Here is a 25,000-nt window from a genome sequence, read left to right as displayed (position 1 = left end):
TGATGTAAAAAAAAAAAAAAGAAGAATATAAAAAAATCGAAAATCTCTATTTTTATGTAAAGCAACAACATTTTACTGTGCAAATGATCTTTACTAAAATTGTTTGTTGATTTTTTTTTTTAAATCCTCAAATATTATTTCCCCACCAAAAACTTTATCTTAGTTTAGGTGTTTTTAAATAAAAAAAAAGATTTTATTTAAAAATTAATAAATAAAATGTCACACAAGTTTAAACAGAATTTACATTTTTCATTATAACTGGATAAAAAAAAAACAAACAAAAAAAAACATACAGTAATAACATTCTTGTCTATATTATCTCAAACTAGTTTATGTGTCATTAACAGTTTAAGAAAGAGTACAATAAATCTATATGTAAAAAAAAATCAAATACACCAAACTTTTTAAATGTCATCTTTGTTTTCATGTTTCCTTTCGTATGTTGACATTTTCTTTCAGGTTTTAATATTGAACAACCTAAACTAACCTTGTCAAAAAAATAAAATAACTAAAAATACAAGATTATGCTTAATTGCTTTAGATTGTTTTAAAATAGTAATAATAATAATAAAGGTTGCTTTTTTAAATGAATAATTATAGCTTTTTTAATACGATTTTTGATTCTCACCTATATTCGGGTGTCGCGCGGGTCCTCCGTGCATCACGGAACCGTCGAAGTGCGAGGCCGCCCACGAGCCTCCGATGTTCGGGCTCACGTAGGCCGGGTACCCGGTGTGATACGAGCCACTCAGACCGCGGGAACCATAATGCTCCCGGGCGCTCGTGCCGATGTTCAGCGGGCTCGTGTACGTCGCGGTCTCCCGGGCTTGCGAGGTTAACGGCGGGCTCGCGGAGAATGTGAACCTGGACACCGGAGAATGATGTGTAGAATGATTATAAGAGGTGTCCGCGCCCGGCTGCGCCCATCCCGAGTGCCCGGACCCGGGGTTGCTCTGCTGGGGGGTCTGGAGGTACGGGAGCGCCGAGATTATCGGGGTTACCCGGGTGGGTGTCACGTACACCGGGGAAGCGGCCGCAGAGACCGCATTATGGAGGAAACCGGGCTCGTAAGACGCGTGTCCGTGGTTTGTGGTCATCGTCACACCTTGATACATGTCCACACAGGTGTTCGTCTCGATTATTCCACTCGTGAGTACCGGAGCATCGGCCGTTTACCCCGCGCCGGCCGAGAGCATTTTCCGGTTAACTTCTCTTCACAGAAGACAGGAGAGGATGATAAGGGTGAAAAGTCTCAGTGAAGTTTCTCACAGCACTCCTCCCAGTGTCAGTGAAGTCTCTCCCAACACTCCTCCCAGTCTCTCCGCCTCCAGTAAAGCATCCCATCCCTCAGGTCACTCACCTCTTTGCCGCGGCACAAAATAATGGGTCATATTCCGATAATGTCACAAATGTGAATTCCAGGGTGCTAAGTCCTACTTTTTTATTTTTTTTTGTAAGGATCTTAAATCGTACCTGGACACTCTCCTCACATCCAGCAACTCTAAAGCCCTTAAAACTGCCTCACTGTGTCATTATGATATAGGCCTATTCCAGATTTCGTAACCTGTAATTGTCCTCTCAATTGTATTTACCCCTGGCATTGATTATGTAGCCTATGTTCTTAGCAATAATAATAAATAAAAAAATAATAATAATAAAAAAAAATATAGGCTATATATATATATATATATTCCGATAATGTCAACACGATCTCATGAAAGTGCGTATCTATAGCACGAATTTTTATTTCTCGTGCCATTTATACGTCAAAAATATTTTTTGCGTGCATGATGCTATGTGGAAAATCGGTATGGTTATGTTTTATAAAAAGTTGTTTTTAATTTTTTTTTTATTGTAGGCTATCTGTGTTTTATAATGTTGTTTGTTTGCCAATTTCTAAATGGCAGAAAAAATTGCCTCAGATTTAAAGATGGACGGAAATCCTCATAAAAGATTTGATGAAACAACTTAAATATCGCGTGATAAATGAGCAACGCAGGAAAGAAAAGATATTTTTGAATTAATAGGCTGTTTATGTATAGGCTACATCTAAATTATTTTATTACAATATTATTTAGCCCATGTAAACACATATTAACAGCCTAGATCGTTTGTTTGCACGATGTTTTTATTTATTTATTAAACTATAGATCGATGACACTGAATACGAATAAGCACGTCTTGTTAAAACAGCACATTTTAAGTATTTTTAGTATACCTTTTATATTACAATATTATTAATTATATTACAATCTGTATTAATATTGTATTTATTTTTTTCTAATATGTATCAGTTTAGGAAGAGTGACGGATTTGATTGATGTCTCGCGCGTCACTGACGTCACTCGGAAGTCTCGACGCTGTTGTTTTCAATGACACATTTTTAACTGTCATTTCGTTGCAAGTTATAAACAAACTGAGACTTTTCAGAGTGTCCATTTCCTGAGTTTTACAATTATGTGCCTTCCTCGTCAATATCCACGGCACTTTCACACGAGGACATACTGTACGTTTATTGTACACCGCAAAATCTCATTCTAAATGGACTTATTTTAATAAAAACATCGAAGTACAAAGTAAAAAAAAAAAAATGCAATTTTAAATTACGGAAACGTAATTAATTTGAAGAATATTTTAAGTGGAAAATGAGGCAAAGACACTGAATTCGATTTTTGCATTGTGGATAATGGTCTCTCTCTCTCTCACACACACACACACACACACACACACACACACACACACACACACACACACACACACACACACACACACACATCAGTATCACAGAGGATATTTCTGATAGTGAGTCCAAACCAAAGCCTGCTGTGATACAGCTTAAGTTAAGCAGGTTCTGGAATATTTGGAGAATCATCAGATCTCCTCCATATCTCTTTCTGCTTCCTCGCCGGCTCCGTCTCCTTCCTCATGGCACTGGACTCCTGCGGGCTCAATGGGACCATTTCCACGGCCCTGTGATCCTACTGATAAACGGGGGAAAATCCTCTGCTCCTCCACAATAAAAGCATTATATAAAAAGGCTTTGAGATGCTTTCATGGTGAATGGTGTATCTGGATCTGCTATATGATGTTAACTGAAACTGCTGATGGATGACATCAGTTAAAGAAAACAGAATTGGTTCATTGGTTCAGTGGTTTGTCCATGCAACAAGCAACAATGCTAGGGTGTAGCTATGCATTTTCTAAAGTAATTTTTAATGTGTTGCTATGTAGTTTCTAGGCGGGTGTTGTGGGAGTCAAGGCTTGTATTTGCCAATGTGTTCAGAATGTGTTTGCTGCTATGCTGTTGCCACAGTATTCAGGTGGTTGCCAGGGTGTTGCTATGCAGTTTCTTGGGTGTTGTGGGAGTTAAGGCATTGCTATGCATTTGCCCAATGTGTTCTGAAGTGATTTTAGTGTGCTGCTATATGATTGCTATTGCATTTGGGTGGTTGCCAGGGTGTTGCTATGCAGTTGCTAAGACATTCAGAGTCAAGGCATTACTATGCATTTGGCTTTTAGTTTGCATTACTATGCATGAATGGCTTTTAGTTTGCTGCTATGTGGTTGCTATAGTATTTGGATGGTTGCCATGGTGTTGCTATGCAGTTGCTAAGATGTTCAAAGTATTTTTTTATGTGTTGCTATACAGTTTTTAGGGTGTTGTGGGAGTCAAGGTGTTGCTATGCAATTTGCCAATGTGTTCTGAATGGCTTTTAGTTTGCTGCTATGCTGTTGCATTAGTATTCAGGTGGTTGCCAGGGTGTTGCTATGCAGTTGCTAAGATGTTCAGAGTCAAGGCATTACTATGCATTTGCCAATATATTTTGAATGTCATTTAGTTTGCTGCTATGTGGGTACTTTAGTATTTGGGTGGTTGCCAGGGTGTTGCTATGCATTTGCTAAGATGTTCAGAGTAATTTTTTAATGTGTTGCTATACAGTTTCTAGGGTGTTGTGAGAGTTGAGGCATTGTTTTGCATTTGCTGAAGTTTTCTGAAGTGATTTTAGTGCTGCTATGTGGTTGCCATAGTATTCGGGTGGTTACCAGGGTGTTGCTATGCAGTTGCTAAGATGTAGATGAGTCATTTTTAATGTGTTGTTCTACAATTTCGAGGGTGTTGTGGGAGTCAAAGCATTGCTATGCAGTTGCTAAATTGTTCTATATTTTTATACTGTTGCCAGGGTGTTCTGGGTGGTTGCTAGGTGGTTGCCGCCTGGTAGTAGCAGCACACATCTCTTCAACGAGACACATGATTTGAGGAATCATTCATGTACGGAGCACAAATGACTCACACACTCAACTTTAACTCTTAGTGATGGATGTTTCTGATCACATCACTATAAGCACTAGTGATCATTCATTTTTAAAAACACCACTAATAAAATCTGTTTTTATCCATCATCACCAAAGGATTTCTTGTCACATATGCTTTTTATTTCAATCTTTCTCTTTTTTTTTTTTTGCTAGAAGATATGTCTATACGTGTGCGTGTGTGTTTGTGTGAGGTATGTGCGAATTATCTGAACGCTGAGCTCAGAAGCGCCTGTGTAATTCGTTCGGGGCCAGACCACTGTCAGAGCGAGTATGAACGAGGTGTTTGGTGACAAAGACGAGAGCAGATAGAGGGAGAGACGGGGAGAAACGATAGAGAGAAGAGAAGAGATGAGATTGTGTTGTTCTGAAGGCCATTGGGGAGGAGTGTGTGTTTGTTGGAGAACTGAACGTGTTGCAAGAAGGAAAATCAAGATGGTGGAATGTGACGGCTTGAGGTGAACTAATAAATATTACCATCATATGCTAACCTAGAGTCCTAATCTGTGGTATTTAAAGGAAAAGAACATACTTTATGCAACTGTATATTGCATTTATGTTTATACACTTTTTGCATTTGGCTGACACTTTCGTGACTGTTTTGTGACTTTGGTAAAAGGTGTAGGCCTACATTTCAGTAAGTTCATGCATGCATTCCTTGTATTCTTAAAGGTGACGTGAAACAGAAGTTGCGTTAGGCTTTTCTTTCCTATTGTGACGTATATCGGAGTGAAAGAGGGTGGGGAAGTTATTCTGAATCAAGATGATGAGGGCACATGAATTTAACAAAAATGATGATGTGCGTGGATAAACCATTTATAATAAATATTGCAATATTCCATAAAAAAACAAGAAGAGTCACTTTTGATTTTATGTTGACTTTAACCTGGATTTGATTAGAGATGCACGATACATCGGCCACCATATCGGTATCGGCCAATATGCTAATTTTTTATGTTATCATTATCGGCTGAATAAGAAAATCTGGCAGATATATTAAAGCTGATAAATAATATATTATTTCCTTCAGCTGAGACTCTTCAGATGCGACTGTTCAACATGATGGTTTTGAATTGCTTGAAATATGATCGGAAAATAGAGTTCAGTGCAACACGTGCAGCGCAAGTCTGCACATGTTAATCAAAAAATCATAATGAGAACATTATAATTGTGTGTTTGGGATGTGGATTTTAATGGTGAGACTTTCGTTTTGTAATCAGGCTCTCAAAAATGTTATAAAAATCTGCCAATATTTCGGTTATCGGCTTTCAAATATAAAGAATTATCGGTTATTGGTATTGGCAAAAATGTTCATATCCGTGCATCCCTACCTTTAATGCTATAAATATGTCAATATTTTAACTTTAACTAACTTAAATTAAATGTTGAATGTTGCATTTACATGTATGCATTAGGCAGACACTTTTATCAAAATGCATTCCTTGCATTCTTCCTAACCTGGGTTTCCTTTAATGCAATAAATATGTAGAAAGTTTAACTTTACCTAACTTTAGATTTTTCCTTACTTTTATTTTGTGATTATTTTAATGAATTTCTGTGTAAAGCACTTTGAATTACCATAGTGTATGAAATGTGCTATATAAATAAACTTGCCTTGCCTAACTTTGAGTATTTTATGAAAATGCAGATGCATTTTACATTTACATTTATGCAAACATTTTTATCCAAAGGGACTACTATTTTCAAACTACATTTTATTAAGTTCATGCATGCTTTCTTCTTAACCGGGGTTTTCATCAATGCTATAAATGTCAATTTATTTGACGATAACACGATAACTAACTGCACATGATATTGAGCTTGCGTAGCGAGAAGCGTTTGGCGTCATTGATGCGCTGAGGGCTGATATAAATATAGGCAGAAATATGATGCATTATCATGTGTTGATGTATGGATGCATGTCCCCGTGTGGCTCTGTGGAGGCTCTCGGGCTCAGCAGGGGGTCGTGGCCCCACGTGGCCCCTCTTCCTCTGGGTCAGAGCGCAGCCAGACCCCCTGTCTCCAGGAAGAGCATTTCAAAAGAGCATCCATCGGAGGATCAGACGGAAAACACTGACAGAACGAGACCTGGACGCAGAGGACAAAACCTGAGAAATGAGGAAGCAGCTCGAAACGAGTGACACTCACAAACAATCTGAGAAATGTGTTTGAATGATGATAACAACCCAAAGGAACATGTAAGGTTGCTCTTTCATTCCCACTTACGGTTCATCAAAGCTGTTTCTCCTAAAATACCTGGGAAGATAAACGAGTCAAGAGTTTAGAGTTGAATGTGATAGCAGCTCAGATCGGAGAAAATCCCTCTGGGACTGTGTGTAAATGTAAAAACACGGATTCTTTTTCTGAGCATTATTTTGTTGTTTTGTTGCAAAACACAATGCTAGGGTGCTATGGGTGGTTGCCAGGGTGTTGCTAAGGTGTTATGGTGCAGTTGCCAGGGTGTTACTATGTGTTCCGATTGTCATATACTGTGTTGGTAGGGTGTTCTAGGGCATTGCCATATGGTTACCAGGGTGTTGCTATGCAGGTACTTTTTTAGGCAAAATATAATTTGAAGTCTTAAAGATCTCAGATAAATCCCACCTAATGCTGAAGATCTCTTCAGATGTAGCGGACATGTTCGGTTGCCAGCTATGTGTGGTTGTCAGGAGGTTGCTATGCAGTTGCTAAGGTGTTCTGAGTGTATTTTAAGTGTGTTGCTATACAATTGCTAGGACATTCTGGGAATATGACAGGGTGTTGATAATACTATATGACTGCTGATGTGCTTTGATTGGCATAGGTTCTTGGGCATTGCTATATGGTTACCAGATAATCCCACCTTGTGTTGAAGATCTCTTCAGATGTAGCAGACATGTTTGGTTGCCAGCTATGTGTGGTTGTCAGGGTGTTGCTATGCAGTTGCTAAGGCGTTCTGAGTGTATTTTAAGTGTGTTGCTATGCAGTTGCTAGGGTATTCTGGGCAGTTGACAGGGTGTTGCTAATACTATGTGACTGCTGATGTGTTTTGATTGGCATAGGTTATTGGGCATTGCTATATGGTTACCAGGGTGTTGCTATGCAGGTACTTTTTTAGGCAAAATATAATTTTAAGTGTAAGTCTTAAAGATCTCAGATAAATCCCACCTTGTGCTGAAGATCTCTTCAGATGTAGCAGACATGTTTGGTTGCCAGCTATGGGCGGTTGCCAGGGTGTTGCTATGCAGTTGCTAAGGCGTTCTGATGGTTTTTTGTGTGTTGCTATGCAGTTGCTAGGGTATTCTGGGCAGTTGACACCGTGTTGCTAATGCTATGTGACAGCTGATGTGTTTTGATTGGCATAGGTTGTTGGGCATTGCTATATGGTTACCAGGGTGTTGCTATGCTGGTACATTTTTTAGGCAAAATGTAATTTTAAGTGTAAGTCTTAAAGATCTCAGATAAATCCCAACCTGTGCTGAATATCTCTTCGGATGTAGCAGACATGTTCGGTTGCCAGCTATGGCCGGTTGCTATGCAGTTGCTAAGGCATTTTGAAAGTTTTTTAGTGTGTTGTTATGCAGTTGCCAGGGTGTTTTTTGCTAATACTATGCGACTGCTGTTGTGGCATAGGTTCTTATGGTTACCAGGGTGTTGCTATGCAGGTATTTTTTTTAGGCAAAAAGTAATTTTAAGTGTAAGTCTTAAATATCTCACAAAAACCCACCTTGTGCTGAATAGGCAGCAGACATGTTTGACCTTTGTTTGTTTGTCAGCATCACGCGCTGATATGTGTGTACGTGATGAAATTAAGAGCAATCAATGTTCTGTGTGCTGTCTGAGCGTCTCTCAGGTACGCTCTCGGCTCTTATCTGGACAGCGTCTTATCTCTCTGAGCCAATCCTCTCAGAATCAGGCCGACAGAGACCCGCGCGAGTGTCTATAGACAGAGCCAGCGCTCGAGTGTGTGTGTGTTTGATCACTGCTATCATGTGTGTGTGTGTTTGCAGAGCTGCTCTGATCACCTCATCACATCTACAAGTGTGACAGGGTTGGAGAGGATTATCTAATTACAATCACATGGGAAGATGGGAAGAAAATACCTAATGAGATCTCTTTAATATCTCAAACGTTTCTCCTACACAGAAATGAGATTAAACAGAGACTCTTGCTTGAATCTTCTGATGAAAAACACACCAAGATTTCAAGATCTGCAAAGAAAAAACACGAGATTTCTTTAATATCTACGTTTTTTCCCCATGACAGCAATAGGTCCAATTCAAAACAAACAAAATAGCTTCTCAAAAGTTTCTCTTGAGTAAAATAATGCTTATAACCTCACCTTTCCCCATCTCTAGGTTCAGAAGAGATCTCAATAATGTCTCAAACTGTGCTCAGGTTTGCCAAGACACCAAAATCTGCAAAGAAAAATCCTAAGATCTCTTCAATAAGGCATTTGTTTTTACTAAAATAAGGCAATGAGACTGAATGGAGAGCAAAGTAAGACATTTGCTGTTGTTTCTTGTTTCTCCAAGACACCAAAACCTTTTCCAAGATCTCTTTAATATGTCAGATATTTCTTCTAAAATCAGGCAATGAGATTTTCTGCATTCAAACATTTCTCATCAACATCCAAACAAGTCTATCTTTTATTTATCTTGAGGAATTATGGGCAAACAACCAAAGACAAAGTTGATGTTTATATAACTCTATGAAAGAGCAACCTGTGAGCAATAAAAGCCGTGACTGTGTGTTGTCAGTTAGAGTTACGATGTGTGCGATAGGTTTAAGGGATGGTGTGTAACGGCTTCAGTGTGTTTGTGTTGTTTTAGAGTGTTTGTAGATCAGCGCTCTCTTTGTTTTACACTGATGTTTGGTCGCAGGAACACCTGAGGCCGACCCCTGCTGAAAACACAGTGAAGTTACCTGTTACCTGGCTCGTAGCCAATCAGCATTCACCAACTCCAGCCTCTGTGATTGGCTCGTTTCTCAAGTCAAGTCTGTATCTGTACTGTAATGCAGGAATTTCAATGGGCGTCTGTAAAGGCACAGAATGGGATGGACAGATGATTTTCTTTGCAACTAAAATGTTATTTTTAAAAAATATTTAAGGATGATTTCATCTGTTCTACAACTAATATAAAACTTAAATCAGTTTAGATAAATTCAAAAATGAATATATATATCCAAATAGCCTATATAGTATTCATTAATCAAAGTGATAAATGCTAAAAAAAATCTTATTGCCATTACTATAATATGGGAAAAATATATATATATAATTTATGCAAGGTGTATTTACAAAAGTAGTATTTGTTGTAATGAATTTAATTTATTCTTGCTGAGTTAAAAAAGTCGCATTGCTGTAATTTATTTAAAAATAATCAAAAGTCAAACTCAAAAGTAAAACATCCAAATATATTACAGTAATGACCGTGTATAACTGGCATGAAAATAATGTCACAATGAAAAAAAGTCCAAAAATAGCTTTAAGTAAAATATAATTTTTTAACCACATCTTTATTGCAAAATCGTGCATAAAAACCCTCCTGAAAGAGGATCTGCACGTTTCCGTGAGATTCATCCAGAAAGGTGATTCACTCTGAAGTATTACTTACACTTGGTCTTTTTTATTGCCTGTGTTTATTTATAGAACACAAGAAGAGAGAGGGAGAGAGAGAGAGATAAAACCCTCAGATAAAAACAGGCTAAAGTCCGACTGCCGAGCAAACAGTGAGTCAGTGGACGAGAGAACCACTGATAAGACCTGAACATCACACACACACACTCACACACACATTTACAATAAGAAATCCTAAACATCTGCATTAACTTACTTTTCCCAGCATTGGCTCCGAGGACGTCCCGTTCTCTGCTCATCTTGAGTCAGACTTTTGAGTTCAGTTAACTAGAGACTATCTGACCGGATCGTTAGAATCAGTGAGTTGAGATGCAGTCGGATGAGTCCAATTCACTAATAAATCGTTCTGTGCGATTTGTGAACCGATTTAACAGGTTAATTGAAAAGAATCAGATCGATCACAAATCAGACACTGCTATCGCATATTAGGAATGCAGCAAGAACCAATGGGGTTCATTCTCGTGTTACGCATCACGTTTGAAGCTTCAGTAAGAACCAATGAGGTTCATTCTCGTGTTACGCATCACGCTTGAGCTTCAGCAAGAACCAATGAGGTTCATTCTCGTGTTACGCATCACGTTTGAGCTTCAGCAAGAACCAATGAGGTTCATTCTCGTGTTACGCATCACGTTTGAGCTTCAGCAAGAACCAATGGGGTTCATTCTCGTGTTACGCATCACGTTTGAGCTTCAGCAAGAACCAATGAGGTTCATTCTCGTGTTACGCATCACGTTTGAGCTTCAGCAAGAACCAATGAGGTTCATTCTCGTGTTACGCATCACGTTTGAGCTTCAGCAAGAACCAATGGGGTTCATTCTCGTGTTACGCATCACGTTTGAGCTTCAGCAAGAACCAATGAGGTTCATTCTCGTGTTACGCATCACGTTTGAGCTTCAGCAAGAACCAATGAGGCTCATTCTCGTGTTACGCATCACGTTTGAGCTTCAGCAAGAACCAATGAGGTTCATTCTCGTGTTACGCATCACGTTTGAGCTTCAGCAAGAACCAATGAGGCTCATTCTCGTGTTACGCATCACGTTTGAGCTTCAGCAAGAACCAATGGGGTTCATTCTCGTGTTACGCATCACGTTTGAGCTTCAGCAAGAACCAATGGGGTTCATTCTCGTGTTACGCATCACGTTTGAGCTTCAGCAAGAACCAATGAGGTTCATTCTCGTGTTACGCATCACGTTTGAGCTTCAGCAAGAACCAATGGGGTTCATTCTCGTGTTACGCATCACGTTTGAAGCTTCAGTAAGAAACAATGAGGTTCATTCTCGTGTTACGCATCACGTTTGAGCTTCGGCAAGAACCAATGGGGTTCATTCTCGTGTTACGCAGCACGTTTGAGCTTCGGCAAGAACCAATGAGGCTCATTCTCGTGTTACGCAGCACGTTTGAGCTTCGGCAGGAACCAATGGGGTTCATTCTCGTGTTACGCATCACGTTTGAGCTTCAGCAAGAACCAATGAGGTTCATTCTCGTGTTACGCATCACGTTTGAAGCTTCAGTAAGAAACAATGAGGTTCATTCTCGTGTTACGCATCACGTTTGAGCTTCAGCAAGAACCAATGGGGTTCATTCACGTGTTACACATCACGTTTGAGCTTCAGCAAGAACCAATGAGGTTCATTCTCGTGTTACGCATCACGTTTGAAGCTTCAGTAAGAAACAATGAGGTTCATTCTCGTGTTACGCATCACGTTTGAGCTTCAGCAAGAACCAATGGGGTTCATTCACGTGTTACGCATCACGTTTGAGCTTCGGCAAGAACCAATGAGGTTCATTCTCGTGTTACGCATCACGTTTGAGCTTCAGCAAGAACCAATGGGGTTCATTCTCGTGTTACGCATCACGTTTGAGCTTCAGCAAGAACCAATGGGGTTCATTCTCGTGTTACGCATCACGTTTGAGCTTCAGCAAGAACCAATGGGGTTCATTCTCGTGTTACGCATCACGTTTGAAGCTTCAGTAAGAAACAATGAGGTTCATTCTCGTGTTACGCATCACGTTTGAAGCTTCAGTAAGAAACAATGAGGTTCATTCTCGTGTTACGCATCACGTTTGAGCTTCAGCAAGAACCAATGGGGTTCATTCACGTGTTACGCATCACGTTTGAGCTTCGGCAAGAACCAATGAGGTTCATTCTCGTGTTACGCATCACGTTTGAGCTTCAGCAAGAACCAATGGGGTTCATTCTCGTGTTACGCATCACGTTTGAGCTTCAGCAAGAACCAATGGGGTTCATTCTCGTGTTACGCATCACGTTTGAGCTTCAGCAAGAACCAATGAGGTTCATTCTCGTGTTACGCATCACGTTTGAGCTTCAGCAAGAACCAATGGGGTTCATTCTCGTGTTACGCATCACGTTTGAGCTTCAGCAAGAACCAATGAGGTTCATTCACGTGTTACGCATCACGTTTGAGCTTCAGCAAGAACCAATGAGGTTCATTCACGTGTTACGCATCACGTTTGAGCTTCAGCAAGAACCAATGAGGTTCATTCACGTGTTACGCATCACGTTTGAGCTTCAGCAAGAACCAATGAGGTTCATTCACGTGTTACGCATCACGTTTGAGTTTCAGCAAGAACCAATGAGGTTCATTCTCGTGTTACGCATCACGTTTGAGCTTAGCAAGAACCAATGAGGTTCATTCACGTGTTACGCATCACGTTTGAGTTTCAGCAAGAACCAATGAGGCTCATTCTCGTGTTACGCATCACATTTGAGCTTCAGCAAGAACCAATGAGGTTCATTCACGTGTTACGCATCACGTTTGAGTTTCAGCAAGAACCAATGAGGTTCATTCTCGTGTTACGCATCACGTTTGAGCTTCAGCAAGAACCAATGAGGTTCATTCACGTGTTACGCATCATGTTTGAGCTTCAGCAAGAACCAATGAGGTTCATTCTCGTGTTACGCATCACGTTTGAGCATCAGCAAGAACCAATAAGGTTCATTCTCGAGTTACGCATCACGTTTGAGCTTCAGCAAGAACCAATGAGGTTCATTCTCGTGTTACGCATCACGTTTGAGCTTCAGCTAGAAACAATGAGGTTCATTCTCGTGTTACGCAGCACGTTTGAGCTTCAGCAAGAACCAATGAGGTTCATTCTCGTGTTACGCATCACGTTTGAGCTTCAGCTAGAACCAATGAGGTTCATTCTCGTGTTACGCATCACGTTTGAGCTTCAGCAAGAACCAATGAGGTTCATTCTCGTGTTACGCATCACGTTTGAGCTTCAGCTAGAAACAATGAGGTTCATTCTCGTGTTACGCATCACGTTTGAGCTTCAGCTAGAAACAATGAGGTTCATTCTCGTGTTACGCATCACGTTTGAGCTTCAGCAAGAACCAATGGGGTTCATTCTCGTGTTACGCATCACGTTTGAGCTTCAGCTAGAACCAATGAGGTTCATTCTCGTGTTACGCATCACGTTTGAGCTTCAGCTAGAAACAATGAGGTTCATTCTCGTGTTACGCATCACGTTTGAGCTTCAGCAAGAACCAATGGGGTTCATTCTCGTGTTACGCATCACGTTTGAGCTTCAGCAAGAACCAATGAGGTTCATTCTCATGTTACGCATCACGTTTGAGCTTCAGCAAGAACCAATGAGGTTCATTCTCGTGTTACGCATCACGTTTGAGCTTCAGCAAGAACCAATGGGGTTCATTCTCGTGTTACGCATCACGTTTGAGCTTCAGCAAGAACCAATGAGGTTCATTCTCGTGTTACGCATCACGTTTGAGCTTCAGCAAGAACCAATGAGGTTCATTCTCGTGTTACGCATCACGTTTGAGCTTCGGCAAGAACCAATGAGGTTCATTCTCGTGTTACGCATCACGTTTGAGCTTCAGCTAGAAACAATGAGGTTCATTCTCGTGTTACGCATCACGTTTGAGCTTCAGCTAGAAACAATGAGGTTCATTCTCGTGTTACGCATCACGTTTGAGCTTCAGCAAGAACCAATGGGGTTCATTCTCGTGTTACGCATCACGTTTGAGCTTCAGCTAGAAACAATGAGGTTCATTCTCGTGTTACGCATCACGTTTGAGCTTCAGCAAGAACCAATGGGGTTCATTCTCGTGTTACGCATCACGTTTGAGCTTCAGCAAGAACCAATGAGGTTCATTCTCATGTTACGCATCACGTTTGAGCTTCAGCAAGAACCAATGAGGTTCATTCTCGTGTTACGCATCACGTTTGAGCTTCAGCAAGAACCAATGGGGTTCATTCTCGTGTTACGCATCACGTTTGAGCTTCAGCAAGAACCAATGAGGTTCATTCTCGTGTTACGCATCACGTTTGAGCTTCAGCAAGAACCAATGAGGTTCATTCTCGTGTTACGCATCACGTTTGAGCTTCAGCAAGAACCAATGAGGTTCATTCTCGTGTTACGCATCACGTTTGAGCTTCGGCAAGAACCAATGAGGTTCATTCTCGTGTTACGCATCACGTTTGAGCTTCAGCAAGAACCAATGGGGTTCATTCTCGTGTTACGCATCACGTTTGAGCTTCAGCAAGAACCAATGAGGCTCATTCTCGTGTTACGCATCACGTTTGAGCTTCAGCAAGAACCAATGGGGTTCATTCACGTGTTACGCATCACGTTTGAGCTTCAGCAAGAACCAATGGGGTTCATTCTCGTGTTACGCATCACGTTTGTGCTTCAGCAAGAACCAATGAGGTTCATTCTCGTGTTACGCATCACGTTTGAGCTTCAGCAAGAACCAATGAGGCTCATTCTCGTGTTACGCATCACGTTTGAGCTTAGCAAGAACCAATGAGGTTCATTCACGTGTTACGCATCACGTTTGAGTTTCAGCAAGAACCAATGAGGCTCATTCTCGTGTTACGCATCACATTTGAGCTTCAGCAAGAACCAATGAGGTTCATTCACGTGTTACGCATCACGTTTGAGTTTCAGCAAGAACCAATGAGGTTCATTCTCGTGTTACGCATCACGTTTGAGCTTCAGCAAGAACCAATGAGGTTCATTCACGTGTTACGCATCATGTTTGAGCTTCAGCAAGAACCAATGAGGTTCATTCTCGTGTTACGCATCACGTTTGAGCATCAGCAAGAACCAATAAGGTTCATTCTCGAGTTACGCATCACGTTTGAGCTTCAGCAAGAACCAATGAGGTTCATTCTCGTGTTACGCATCACGTTTGAGCTTCAGCTAGAAACAATGAGGTTCATTCTCGTGTTACGCATCACGCTTGAGCTTCAGCAAGAACCAATGAGGTTCATTCTCGTGTTACGCATCACGTTTGAGCTTCAGCTAGAACCAATGAGGTTCATTCTCGTGTTACGCATCACGTTTGAGCTTCAGCAAGAACCAATGAGGTTCATTCTCGTGTTACGCATCACGTTTGAGCTTCAGCAAGAACCAATGAGGTTCATTCACGTGTTACGCATCACGTTTGAGTTTCAGCAAGAACCAATGAGGTTCATTCTCGTGTTACGCATCACATTTGAGCTTCAGCAAGAACCAATGAGGTTCATTCACGTGTTACGCATCACGTTTGAGTTTCAGCAAGAACCAATGAGGTTCATTCTCGTGTTACGCATCACGTTTGAGCTTCAGCAAGAACCAATGAGGTTCATTCACGTGTTACGCATCATGTTTGAGCTTCAGCAAGAACCAATGAGGTTCATTCTCGTGTTACGCATCACGTTTGAGCATCAGCAAGAACCAATAAGGTTCATTCTCGAGTTACGCATCACGTTTGAGCTTCAGCAAGAACCAATGAGGTTCATTCTCGTGTTACGCATCACGTTTGAGCTTCAGCTAGAAACAATGAGGTTCATTCTCGTGTTACGCAGCACGTTTGAGCTTCAGCAAGAACCAATGAGGTTCATTCTCGTGTTACGCATCACGTTTGAGCTTCAGCTAGAACCAATGAGGTTCATTCTCGTGTTACGCATCACGTTTGAGCTTCAGCAAGAACCAATGAGGTTCATTCTCGTGTTACGCATCACGTTTGAGCTTCAGCTAGAAACAATGAGGTTCATTCTCGTGTTACGCATCACGTTTGAGCTTCAGCTAGAAACAATGAGGTTCATTCTCGTGTTACGCATCACGTTTGAGCTTCAGCAAGAACCAATGGGGTTCATTCTCGTGTTACGCATCACGTTTGAGCTTCAGCTAGAACCAATGAGGTTCATTCTCGTGTTACGCATCACGTTTGAGCTTCAGCTAGAAACAATGAGGTTCATTCTCGTGTTACGCATCACGTTTGAGCTTCAGCAAGAACCAATGGGGTTCATTCTCGTGTTACGCATCACGTTTGAGCTTCAGCAAGAACCAATGAGGTTCATTCTCATGTTACGCATCACGTTTGAGCTTCAGCAAGAACCAATGAGGTTCATTCTCGTGTTACGCATCACGTTTGAGCTTCAGCAAGAACCAATGGGGTTCATTCTCGTGTTACGCATCACGTTTGAGCTTCAGCAAGAACCAATGAGGTTCATTCTCGTGTTACGCATCACGTTTGAGCTTCAGCAAGAACCAATGAGGTTCATTCTCGTGTTACGCATCACGTTTGAGCTTCAGCAAGAACCAATGAGGTTCATTCTCGTGTTACGCATCACGTTTGAGCTTCGGCAAGAACCAATGAGGTTCATTCTCGTGTTACGCATCACGTTTGAGCTTCAGCAAGAACCAATGGGGTTCATTCTCGTGTTACGCATCACGTTTGAGCTTCAGCAAGAACCAATGGGGTTCATTCTCGTGTTACGCATCACGTTTGAGCTTCAGCTAGAAACAATGAGGTTCATTCTCGTGTTACGCATCACGTTTGAGCTTCAGCAAGAACCAATGGGGTTCATTCTCGTGTTACGCATCACGTTTGAGCTTCAGCAAGAACCAATGAGGTTCATTCTCATGTTACGCATCACGTTTGAGCTTCAGCAAGAACCAATGAGGTTCATTCTCGTGTTACGCATCACGTTTGAGCTTCAGCAAGAACCAATGGGGTTCATTCTCGTGTTACGCATCACGTTTGAGCTTCAGCAAGAACCAATGAGGTTCATTCTCGTGTTACGCATCACGTTTGAGCTTCAGCAAGAACCAATGAGGTTCATTCTCGTGTTACGCATCACGTTTGAGCTTCAGCAAGAACCAATGAGGTTCATTCTCGTGTTACGCATCACGTTTGAGCTTCAGCAAGAACCAATGAGGTTCATTCTCGTGTTACGCATCACGTTTGAGCTTCGGCAAGAACCAATGAGGTTCATTCTCGTGTTACGCATCACGTTTGAGCTTCAGCAAGAACCAATGGGGTTCATTCTCGTGTTACGCATCACGTTTGAGCTTCGGCAAGAACCAATGAGGTTCATTCTCGTGTTACGCATCACGTTTGAGCTTCAGCAAGAACCAATGAGGTTCATTCTCGTGTTACGCATCACGTTTGAGCTTCAGCAAGAACCAATGGGGTTCATTCTCGTGTTACGCATCACGTTTGAGCTTCAGCAAGAACCAATGAGGTTCATTCTCGTGTTACGCATCACGTTTGAGCTTCAGCAAGAACCAATGAGGTTCATTCACGTGTTACGCATCACGTTTGAGCTTCAGCAAGAACCAATGGGGTTCATTCACGTGTTACGCATCACGTTTGAGCTTCAGCAAGAACCAATGGGGTTCATTCTCGTGTTACGCATCACGTTTGTGCTTCAGCAAGAACCAATGAGGTTCATTCTCGTGTTACGCATCACGTTTGAGCTTCAGCAAGAACCAATGAGGCTCATTCTCGTGTTACGCATCACGTTTGAGCTTCAGCAAGAACCAATGAGGCTCATTCTCATGTTACGCATCACGTTTGAGCTTCAGCAAGAACCAATGGGGTTCATTCTCGTGTTACGCATCACGTTTGAGCTTCAGCAAGAACCAATGAGGCTCATTCTCGTGTTACGCATCACGTTTGAGCTTCAGCAAGAACCAATGGGGTTCATTCACGTGTTACGCATCACGTTTGAGCTTCAGCAAGAACCAATGGGGTTCATTCTCGTGTTACGCATCACGTTTGTGCTTCAGCAAGAACCAATGAGGTTCATTCTCGTGTTACGCATCACGTTTGAGCTTCAGCAAGAACCAATGAGGCTCATTCTCGTGTTACGCATCACGTTTGAGCTTCAGCAAGAACCAATGAGGCTCATTCTCATGTTACGCATCACGTTTGAGCTTCAGCAAGAACCAATGGGGTTCATTCTCGTGTTACGCATCACGTTTGAGCTTCAGCAAGAACCAATGAGGCTCATTCTCGTGTTATGTCACATTGGATCACATTCCTGAATGGCTCATTTTGAGACACTGTTTCATATTTATGGGGAAAATAACAAACGGAGTGGATGGATTTTCACCACAATAGGGTGGTTGTACACACACTGCAGACACATAAATATGTTTAAAAACAATATTTAAAAGCAAATTACAGTTCCATATTTAAAAAAAACTTGAATCTGAATTCCAATGATGGAGTGTTACATATTTGTCTTTAGCTGGTCGAATCAAATGTGTATGGCTTAGTGATCTAAACTAAAAACAAATTTTATATTTTCTCAGGGGACCAACCAGACCATTTTACAAAACAGTATATTATAATATTACCCATAATCCCTTATCTGATCCCAATGACCTGATTACGAGAGAAAGATTCACAAAGCATATGTGAAGGACGTGCAGAATTATGGGTGAAGAGAAACGGGTTGAGAAGATATTTATTGCCGTTATTAGCACTATCACATATTTACAATCTGGTTTCGGTGGTTTTGCGCTAATAATGAGGGCCTCATGACCTCTGACCTGCTCCAGTTACACAGAAAGTCTAATAAAAATGACAAGTCCTGACTGTATATCCATAAATTTGTTCAACTTTTAGACCATGAGCTGCTGTATTTCAGTCTTGTGGAGTCTATATTGGGCCTTGACATTGATGATGTAATGAAATCATCAGTCACATGACTAAAGTTCTGCTTTCCTCTCTCAACGTTGAGGACGACGCAAGAATCAATTGCTTGATTATCTCAGGAGACTTGATTAAGTCTCAAAAATATGAACATAAAACAAAAAATATGTTCTAAGAACGTTCCAATTAAGTTATGAAAATGTTCTTCCTAAAAGTTCTCTGAACGTTCAAAATGTCACTTTTTTAAGCATTTTAAAATGTTTTTTTTGTTTATTTTGTTTTGTTATGTGACCGTTAAGGGAACATGCCTTTCTCTCATTAGGGAAATGTTACTTTTGAATGTTCTCTTGAAACATTTAAAAACAGTTCAATAACTGTCTAAAGTTCATCAATTATGAAACCAGTTCAATTCAGCCATAAGCAGCTCTACAGAAGACAATACTCAATATTCAGATTGATTTAGTTCAGTGTTGATTCAGAAACAGTGTCGAAATTCGTCAATTATGAAAAAAGAGATCTCGTTTGAGATTTTTCTTTCTACTGGACAGTGTTGTCACCGTTAATCGTAAACTAAAAATATAAAATACATATGTCTGTTAACTGACGTAAATGTAAAAAAAACTTGAACGTATTTTATTTTAGTTATCAAAGCAACAAAATATTAATTGAAATTAAAATAATATAAATTAAATATAATTTTTTTTAAATTGTATTCCAGTCAGAAAGTCAACATTTCTAATTTTCGCTCAGTTTATTTAGAAGTACTAAAACTGACCAGAAATAACTAAACAAATTTAAATAAATAAAAAGATAAAAAACACAAAAAATCAGAAAATATAAAAACTATAAAGTAATATTTAAATAAATGTATTTAAAATTTCTACAATACAGAGCTGCACGATTAATCGTTAAAAGATGGGAATCTCAATTCAAACACACACGCAATATTACTCCTAAATGACAGCGATTCGCCTCCGTCTGTTGATAAAGATTGTATCATTACATCGTTACACCAGTTAAAATGTGTTTGTCATTGAATCATTCATTCGAGATTCATTCAAAAACACTGAGTCATCCAGTAATGAAGGTCTTTATGAGCGAGTCATTGAATCACTCACTCAACCCATTTAAAAAAAAAATGTATTCAAATTAATTAAACATTTTTAAATAGACTGCAGCAATTAATATTTTGTCAGAACGTCTAGTAAATTACGTTATTTTGTTTATTTGTCTGTTCAGATTCATGACCTCCATTTGAAATAAAAAAAAATTCATGATTCTCAGTTTATCCAGAATCATGCAGCTCTACTAATAGTCTATCAATAATAACACTGGACACACACACACACACACACACACACACACACACACACAAAGAGAGGAAATAATAGCGCAGAGGAGTGTCTCAATTCAGCAGGTCATAGAGTCTGATAAGTGAGGGAATATTCCTGTTTGTTGCGGATCCGTACGCTCACACACACGTACACACACACCGTCAACAGTCATAATAACACGCCGCTTCTGGAGGATCCTCTGGAACAATAGGGCTCCACAGTCTCGGCTCTTATCAGTCTGAGCTCTTATCCAGCCTGTCTCTGTTAGTCTAAACCCCCTCCAGCTCCACCGGACCCCGTTATCAGCCCGTGACGTCAGGCTCCTGGAGGACCGAGACGGACCCTGATAGTGTCGGCACAGCTGACCTGGGAATCACCAACCAGGAGCCCAGCGTCCACAAGCGGCGCGCAAACGTGCAGTCAGACCAAACATTATTCAGAGACACCAGATATCATTTTTTATATGTTTTTACTAGTGTTTGCAGGACACTAGAGTTCATTTATGTAAATGAGGAGAGCAAAATAAAGTAAAATTATTCATAACTTTGAGCTGATCATGTTTTGCTGAAGTGTTTTGTCTTTAATTGCTAATGCTCTTTTTACACACAGACTGAACACAATGAAGCATTGCTTGATTGGTTGAGCTAAACTGGTATTATCTAATTGTGTAGTTAAATTTAACAGCTGACAGATATTCAACATAATTCATGTGTGAGACAGTCTAACAGAAGGACGGACAAAACCAGTCAAATATCAACTGAGTTCATAACTCATTTTATTACCATTTTCTAAACTATAGTGAATAAACTGTGATAATGTGAGGAATGTTGAAGGCGTCTGAATACATGTTGGTTTGACTGTATTAGAGACGTCAGTGGAGAACCACATTAAAACAGTGATTCCCAAATTTTAATAACTTAACAGATTCTATGGTCACGTTTCACACGACATGCACGTAAACAAATTAAATATTTCATGTTTTTTTTTTTTTTGTAACTTCCTAAATTCCTTATTCGCTTTAATGATTTAATTACATCATTAGCTTGTCATTCGCACAAACCCCAGTTTGGGAAACTCAGATCTTGATGTTTAAAAGCATCTGGTTATTAAAAGAACCGAAATCAAAAAAATTACTTTAATCAACTCTACACAACTATACACTACCTTTATTGTAAAGAAAGTAATACTTTTATTCAGCAAGGACACATTAATTTGATCAAAAGTGACAGTAAAAACATGTATAATGTTTCTATTTCAAATAAATGCTGTTCTTTTGAACTTTATATTCATCAAATGATCCAGAAAGTGCATCACATGTATCATTGAACTGTTTTTAACATTGATATTAATCATAAATGTTTCTTGAGCATCAAATCATCATATTAGAATGATTTCTGAACGCACTGTCAAAAAGTGATCAGTTGATTTAACTTAAAAAAAATTTTTGGCCTTAAAATGATTAAGGAAATAAAACTTTGAAAATTGAAAAAATTAAGTTGCATGGAATTGTCACGTTCACATAACTTATTTTTTCCTATTACGCATTATTTAAATTAAAATTTCAAAACACTTTATTTGTCCCCAAGGGGCAATTAATGAGGCCATGTAGAGTCACGTAAACAATATACATAAAAACATCATACATTAAATAAACAATAACAGTGTGCACGGAATACATATTAATAAAAATCCACTTCAAGTGGATACCTAAAAAAAAAAAAAAAACTAGTCCATACCATATATAACAATTATATATACGTAAATAAGTATGTATATAACACAGTACACACACACACAAAAAAAATTTGTTCATTAAGTTTATTTAATAATTTTAAGGCAACGGGTTTATTCACTTTTTTAAAGTTAAGTCAGCTGATCACTTTTTACACTGAAGACTGGAGTAATGATGCTGGAAATTCAGCTTTGATCACAGGAATAAATTACACTTTACTGTATATTCACATAGACAACAGATGATTTAAAATGTAATAATATTTCAAAATTTTTACTGTATTTTTGATCAAATAAATGCAGCTTTGATGAGCAGAAGAGACTAAAAATAAAAATAAAAATATGTTTTATATTCTTTGAACAGTCGTATTTCACTGAATTCAAGACCCTTACAGGAAGAAACCATTCAGGAAACTTTAGCGAATTCCTTTACAAATGACCTCTGAACCCAAACGCATGCATGATGTCACTGCAGAGAAATGAAGGGGAGAATGGGTGAACTCTGTAACACACTCCTCAGACCCGTTCTGGGCTGAACGCAGGACTTTATCCTCATAAAATATATCATTTCAAATAACAGAAAAGCAAAGACATTAATAATGTGACGCATCACCGGAGATAATCCCTATAAATATCGAGAATCCTGCAGGACTGTCATAAATCCCGGCAGTGTTTGAACAGGGAGACAGCAGGTTAAGGAGAAGCTCATTCTCCCGCTAACATGGAGAAATGACCTGAAACACACATTAGTGTCGTGTCGTTCTTCATATTTAATGTGTTGATGTTAATGCACCAGGACTCAAGGGGGCGATAGAGTTTCCTTCAAGTGTGTTCTATGTCATTAAACTCTATATTAATATTTCTCACCTGGACTCTGTACACTACAGTCTCCTGAGCCGGACTGATCACTCTATACACTGAACTCTACGAGGACGGAAACATCTGAAGTGATCATGCTGGGTTTTTTTTATATATTGTACATTTATTTACAAATATCCTACATGTACATACATTTGTCATAGCATATACTGTACATTCTGACTAAATAGATTTAAAGTATATATATATATATATATATATATATATATATATATATTCAAAATAAAAAAAATTATATACTATATGCACAATATATATATATACTTTTTAATTTTTAATAAAAATGTAAAGAAATTGTAATATGTTTATTACATATGCAATATTTATATGCAGTATATATATTTATTGTTATAGCATATACATTCTGACTAAATAAAACTTTTTTTTATAATAAACTATTTGATTACACAATATTAAATTCCATGACAGTGTATGTATATATATATGAAAGAGAGTGTGAGTGAGAGACAGAGAGAGAGAGAGAGAGAGAGAGAGAGTGTGTGTGTATGTGTGTGTGTGTGTATATGAGAGAGTGCTGGTTTGTACAAACAGGTCTGAGTTTGTCTAGGCTGGAACCACATTGGTTCATGGAGGTGCAAATTTTCCTCGTTAACACACACACACACACACACACACACACACACACACACACACACACACACACACACACACACACACACACACACACACACACACACTCACTAACCCTACCCCTAAACCTACCCATCACACACAGACACACACACTCACTCACTAACCCTACCCCTAAACCTACCCATCACACACACACACACACACACACACACACACACACACACACACACACACACACACACACACACACACACTCACTACCCCCACCCCTAAACCTACCCATCACACACACACACACACACACACACACACACACACACACACACACACACACACACACACACACACACACACACACTCACTACCCCCACCCCTAAACCTACCCATCACACACACACACACACACACACACACACACACACACACACACACACACACACACACACACACACACACACACACTCACTAACCCTACCCCTAAACCTACCCATCACACACACACACACACACTCACTCACTCACTCACTCACCCTACCCCTAAACCTACCCATCACACACACACACACACACTCACTAACCCTACCCCTAAACCTACCCATCACACACACACACACACACACACACACACACACACTCACTAACCCTACCCCTAAACCTACCCATCACACACACACACACACACACACACACTCACTCACTCACTCACTCACTAACCCTACCCCTAAACCTACCCATCACACACACACACACACACTCACTAACCCTACCCCTAAACCTACCCATCACACACACACACACACACACACACACACACACACACACTCACTAACCCTACCCCTAAACCTACCCATCACACACACTCACTCACTCACTAACCCGACCCCTAAACCTACCCATCACACACACACACACACACACACACACACACACACACACACACACACACACACACACACACACACACACACACACACACACTCACTAACCCGACCCCTAAACCTACCCATCACACACACACACTCACTCACTAACCCTACCCCTAAACCTACCCATCACACACACACACACACTCACTAACCCGACCCCTAAACCTACCCATCACACACACACACTCACTAACCCGACCCCTAAACCTACCCATCACACACACACACACACACACACACACTCACTAACCCGACCCCTAAACCTACCCATCACACACACACACACACTCACTAACCCGACCCCTAAACCTACCCATCACACACACACACACACACACTCACTAACCCGACCCCTAAACCTACCCATCACACACACACACACACACACACACACACACTCACTAACCCGACCCCTAAACCTACCCATCACACACACACACACACACACACACACACACACTCACTAACCCGACCCCTAAACCTACCCATCACACACACACACACACACACACACACACACACACACTCACTAACCCGACCCCTAAACCTACCCATCACACACACACACTCACTCACTAACCCGACCCCTAACCCATCACACACACACACTCACTCACTAACCCTACCCCTAAACCTACCCATCACACACACACACACACACACACACACACACACACACACACACTCACTAACC

The 25,000-nt window shown here is 40.2% G+C and overlaps 2 protein-coding genes across 2 annotated transcripts in view; both read right to left on the bottom strand.

Moving 5' to 3' along the window:
- gata4 (GATA binding protein 4) overlaps positions 1-1,262 on the bottom strand; it is a 13,676-nt gene extending 12,414 nt beyond the window's left edge. Inside the window, exon 1 of the mRNA XM_084432890.1 lies at positions 629-1,262. Within this exon, the coding sequence (XP_084289016.1) occupies positions 629-1,115 (487 nt within the window). The 5' untranslated portion in view covers positions 1,116-1,262. The remainder of the gene's footprint in view (positions 1-628) is intronic.
- ctsbb (cathepsin Bb) overlaps positions 1-25,000 on the bottom strand; it is a 214,730-nt gene that overhangs the window by 50,233 nt on the left and 139,497 nt on the right. The window lies entirely within an intron of this gene.

Source organism: Rutilus rutilus (assembly GCF_951802725.1).
Source record: "Rutilus rutilus genome assembly, chromosome: 15".
Classification (NCBI taxonomy): Eukaryota; Metazoa; Chordata; class Actinopteri; order Cypriniformes; family Leuciscidae; genus Rutilus; species Rutilus rutilus.
This window is presented reverse-complemented; position numbering and strand designations above follow the sequence as displayed.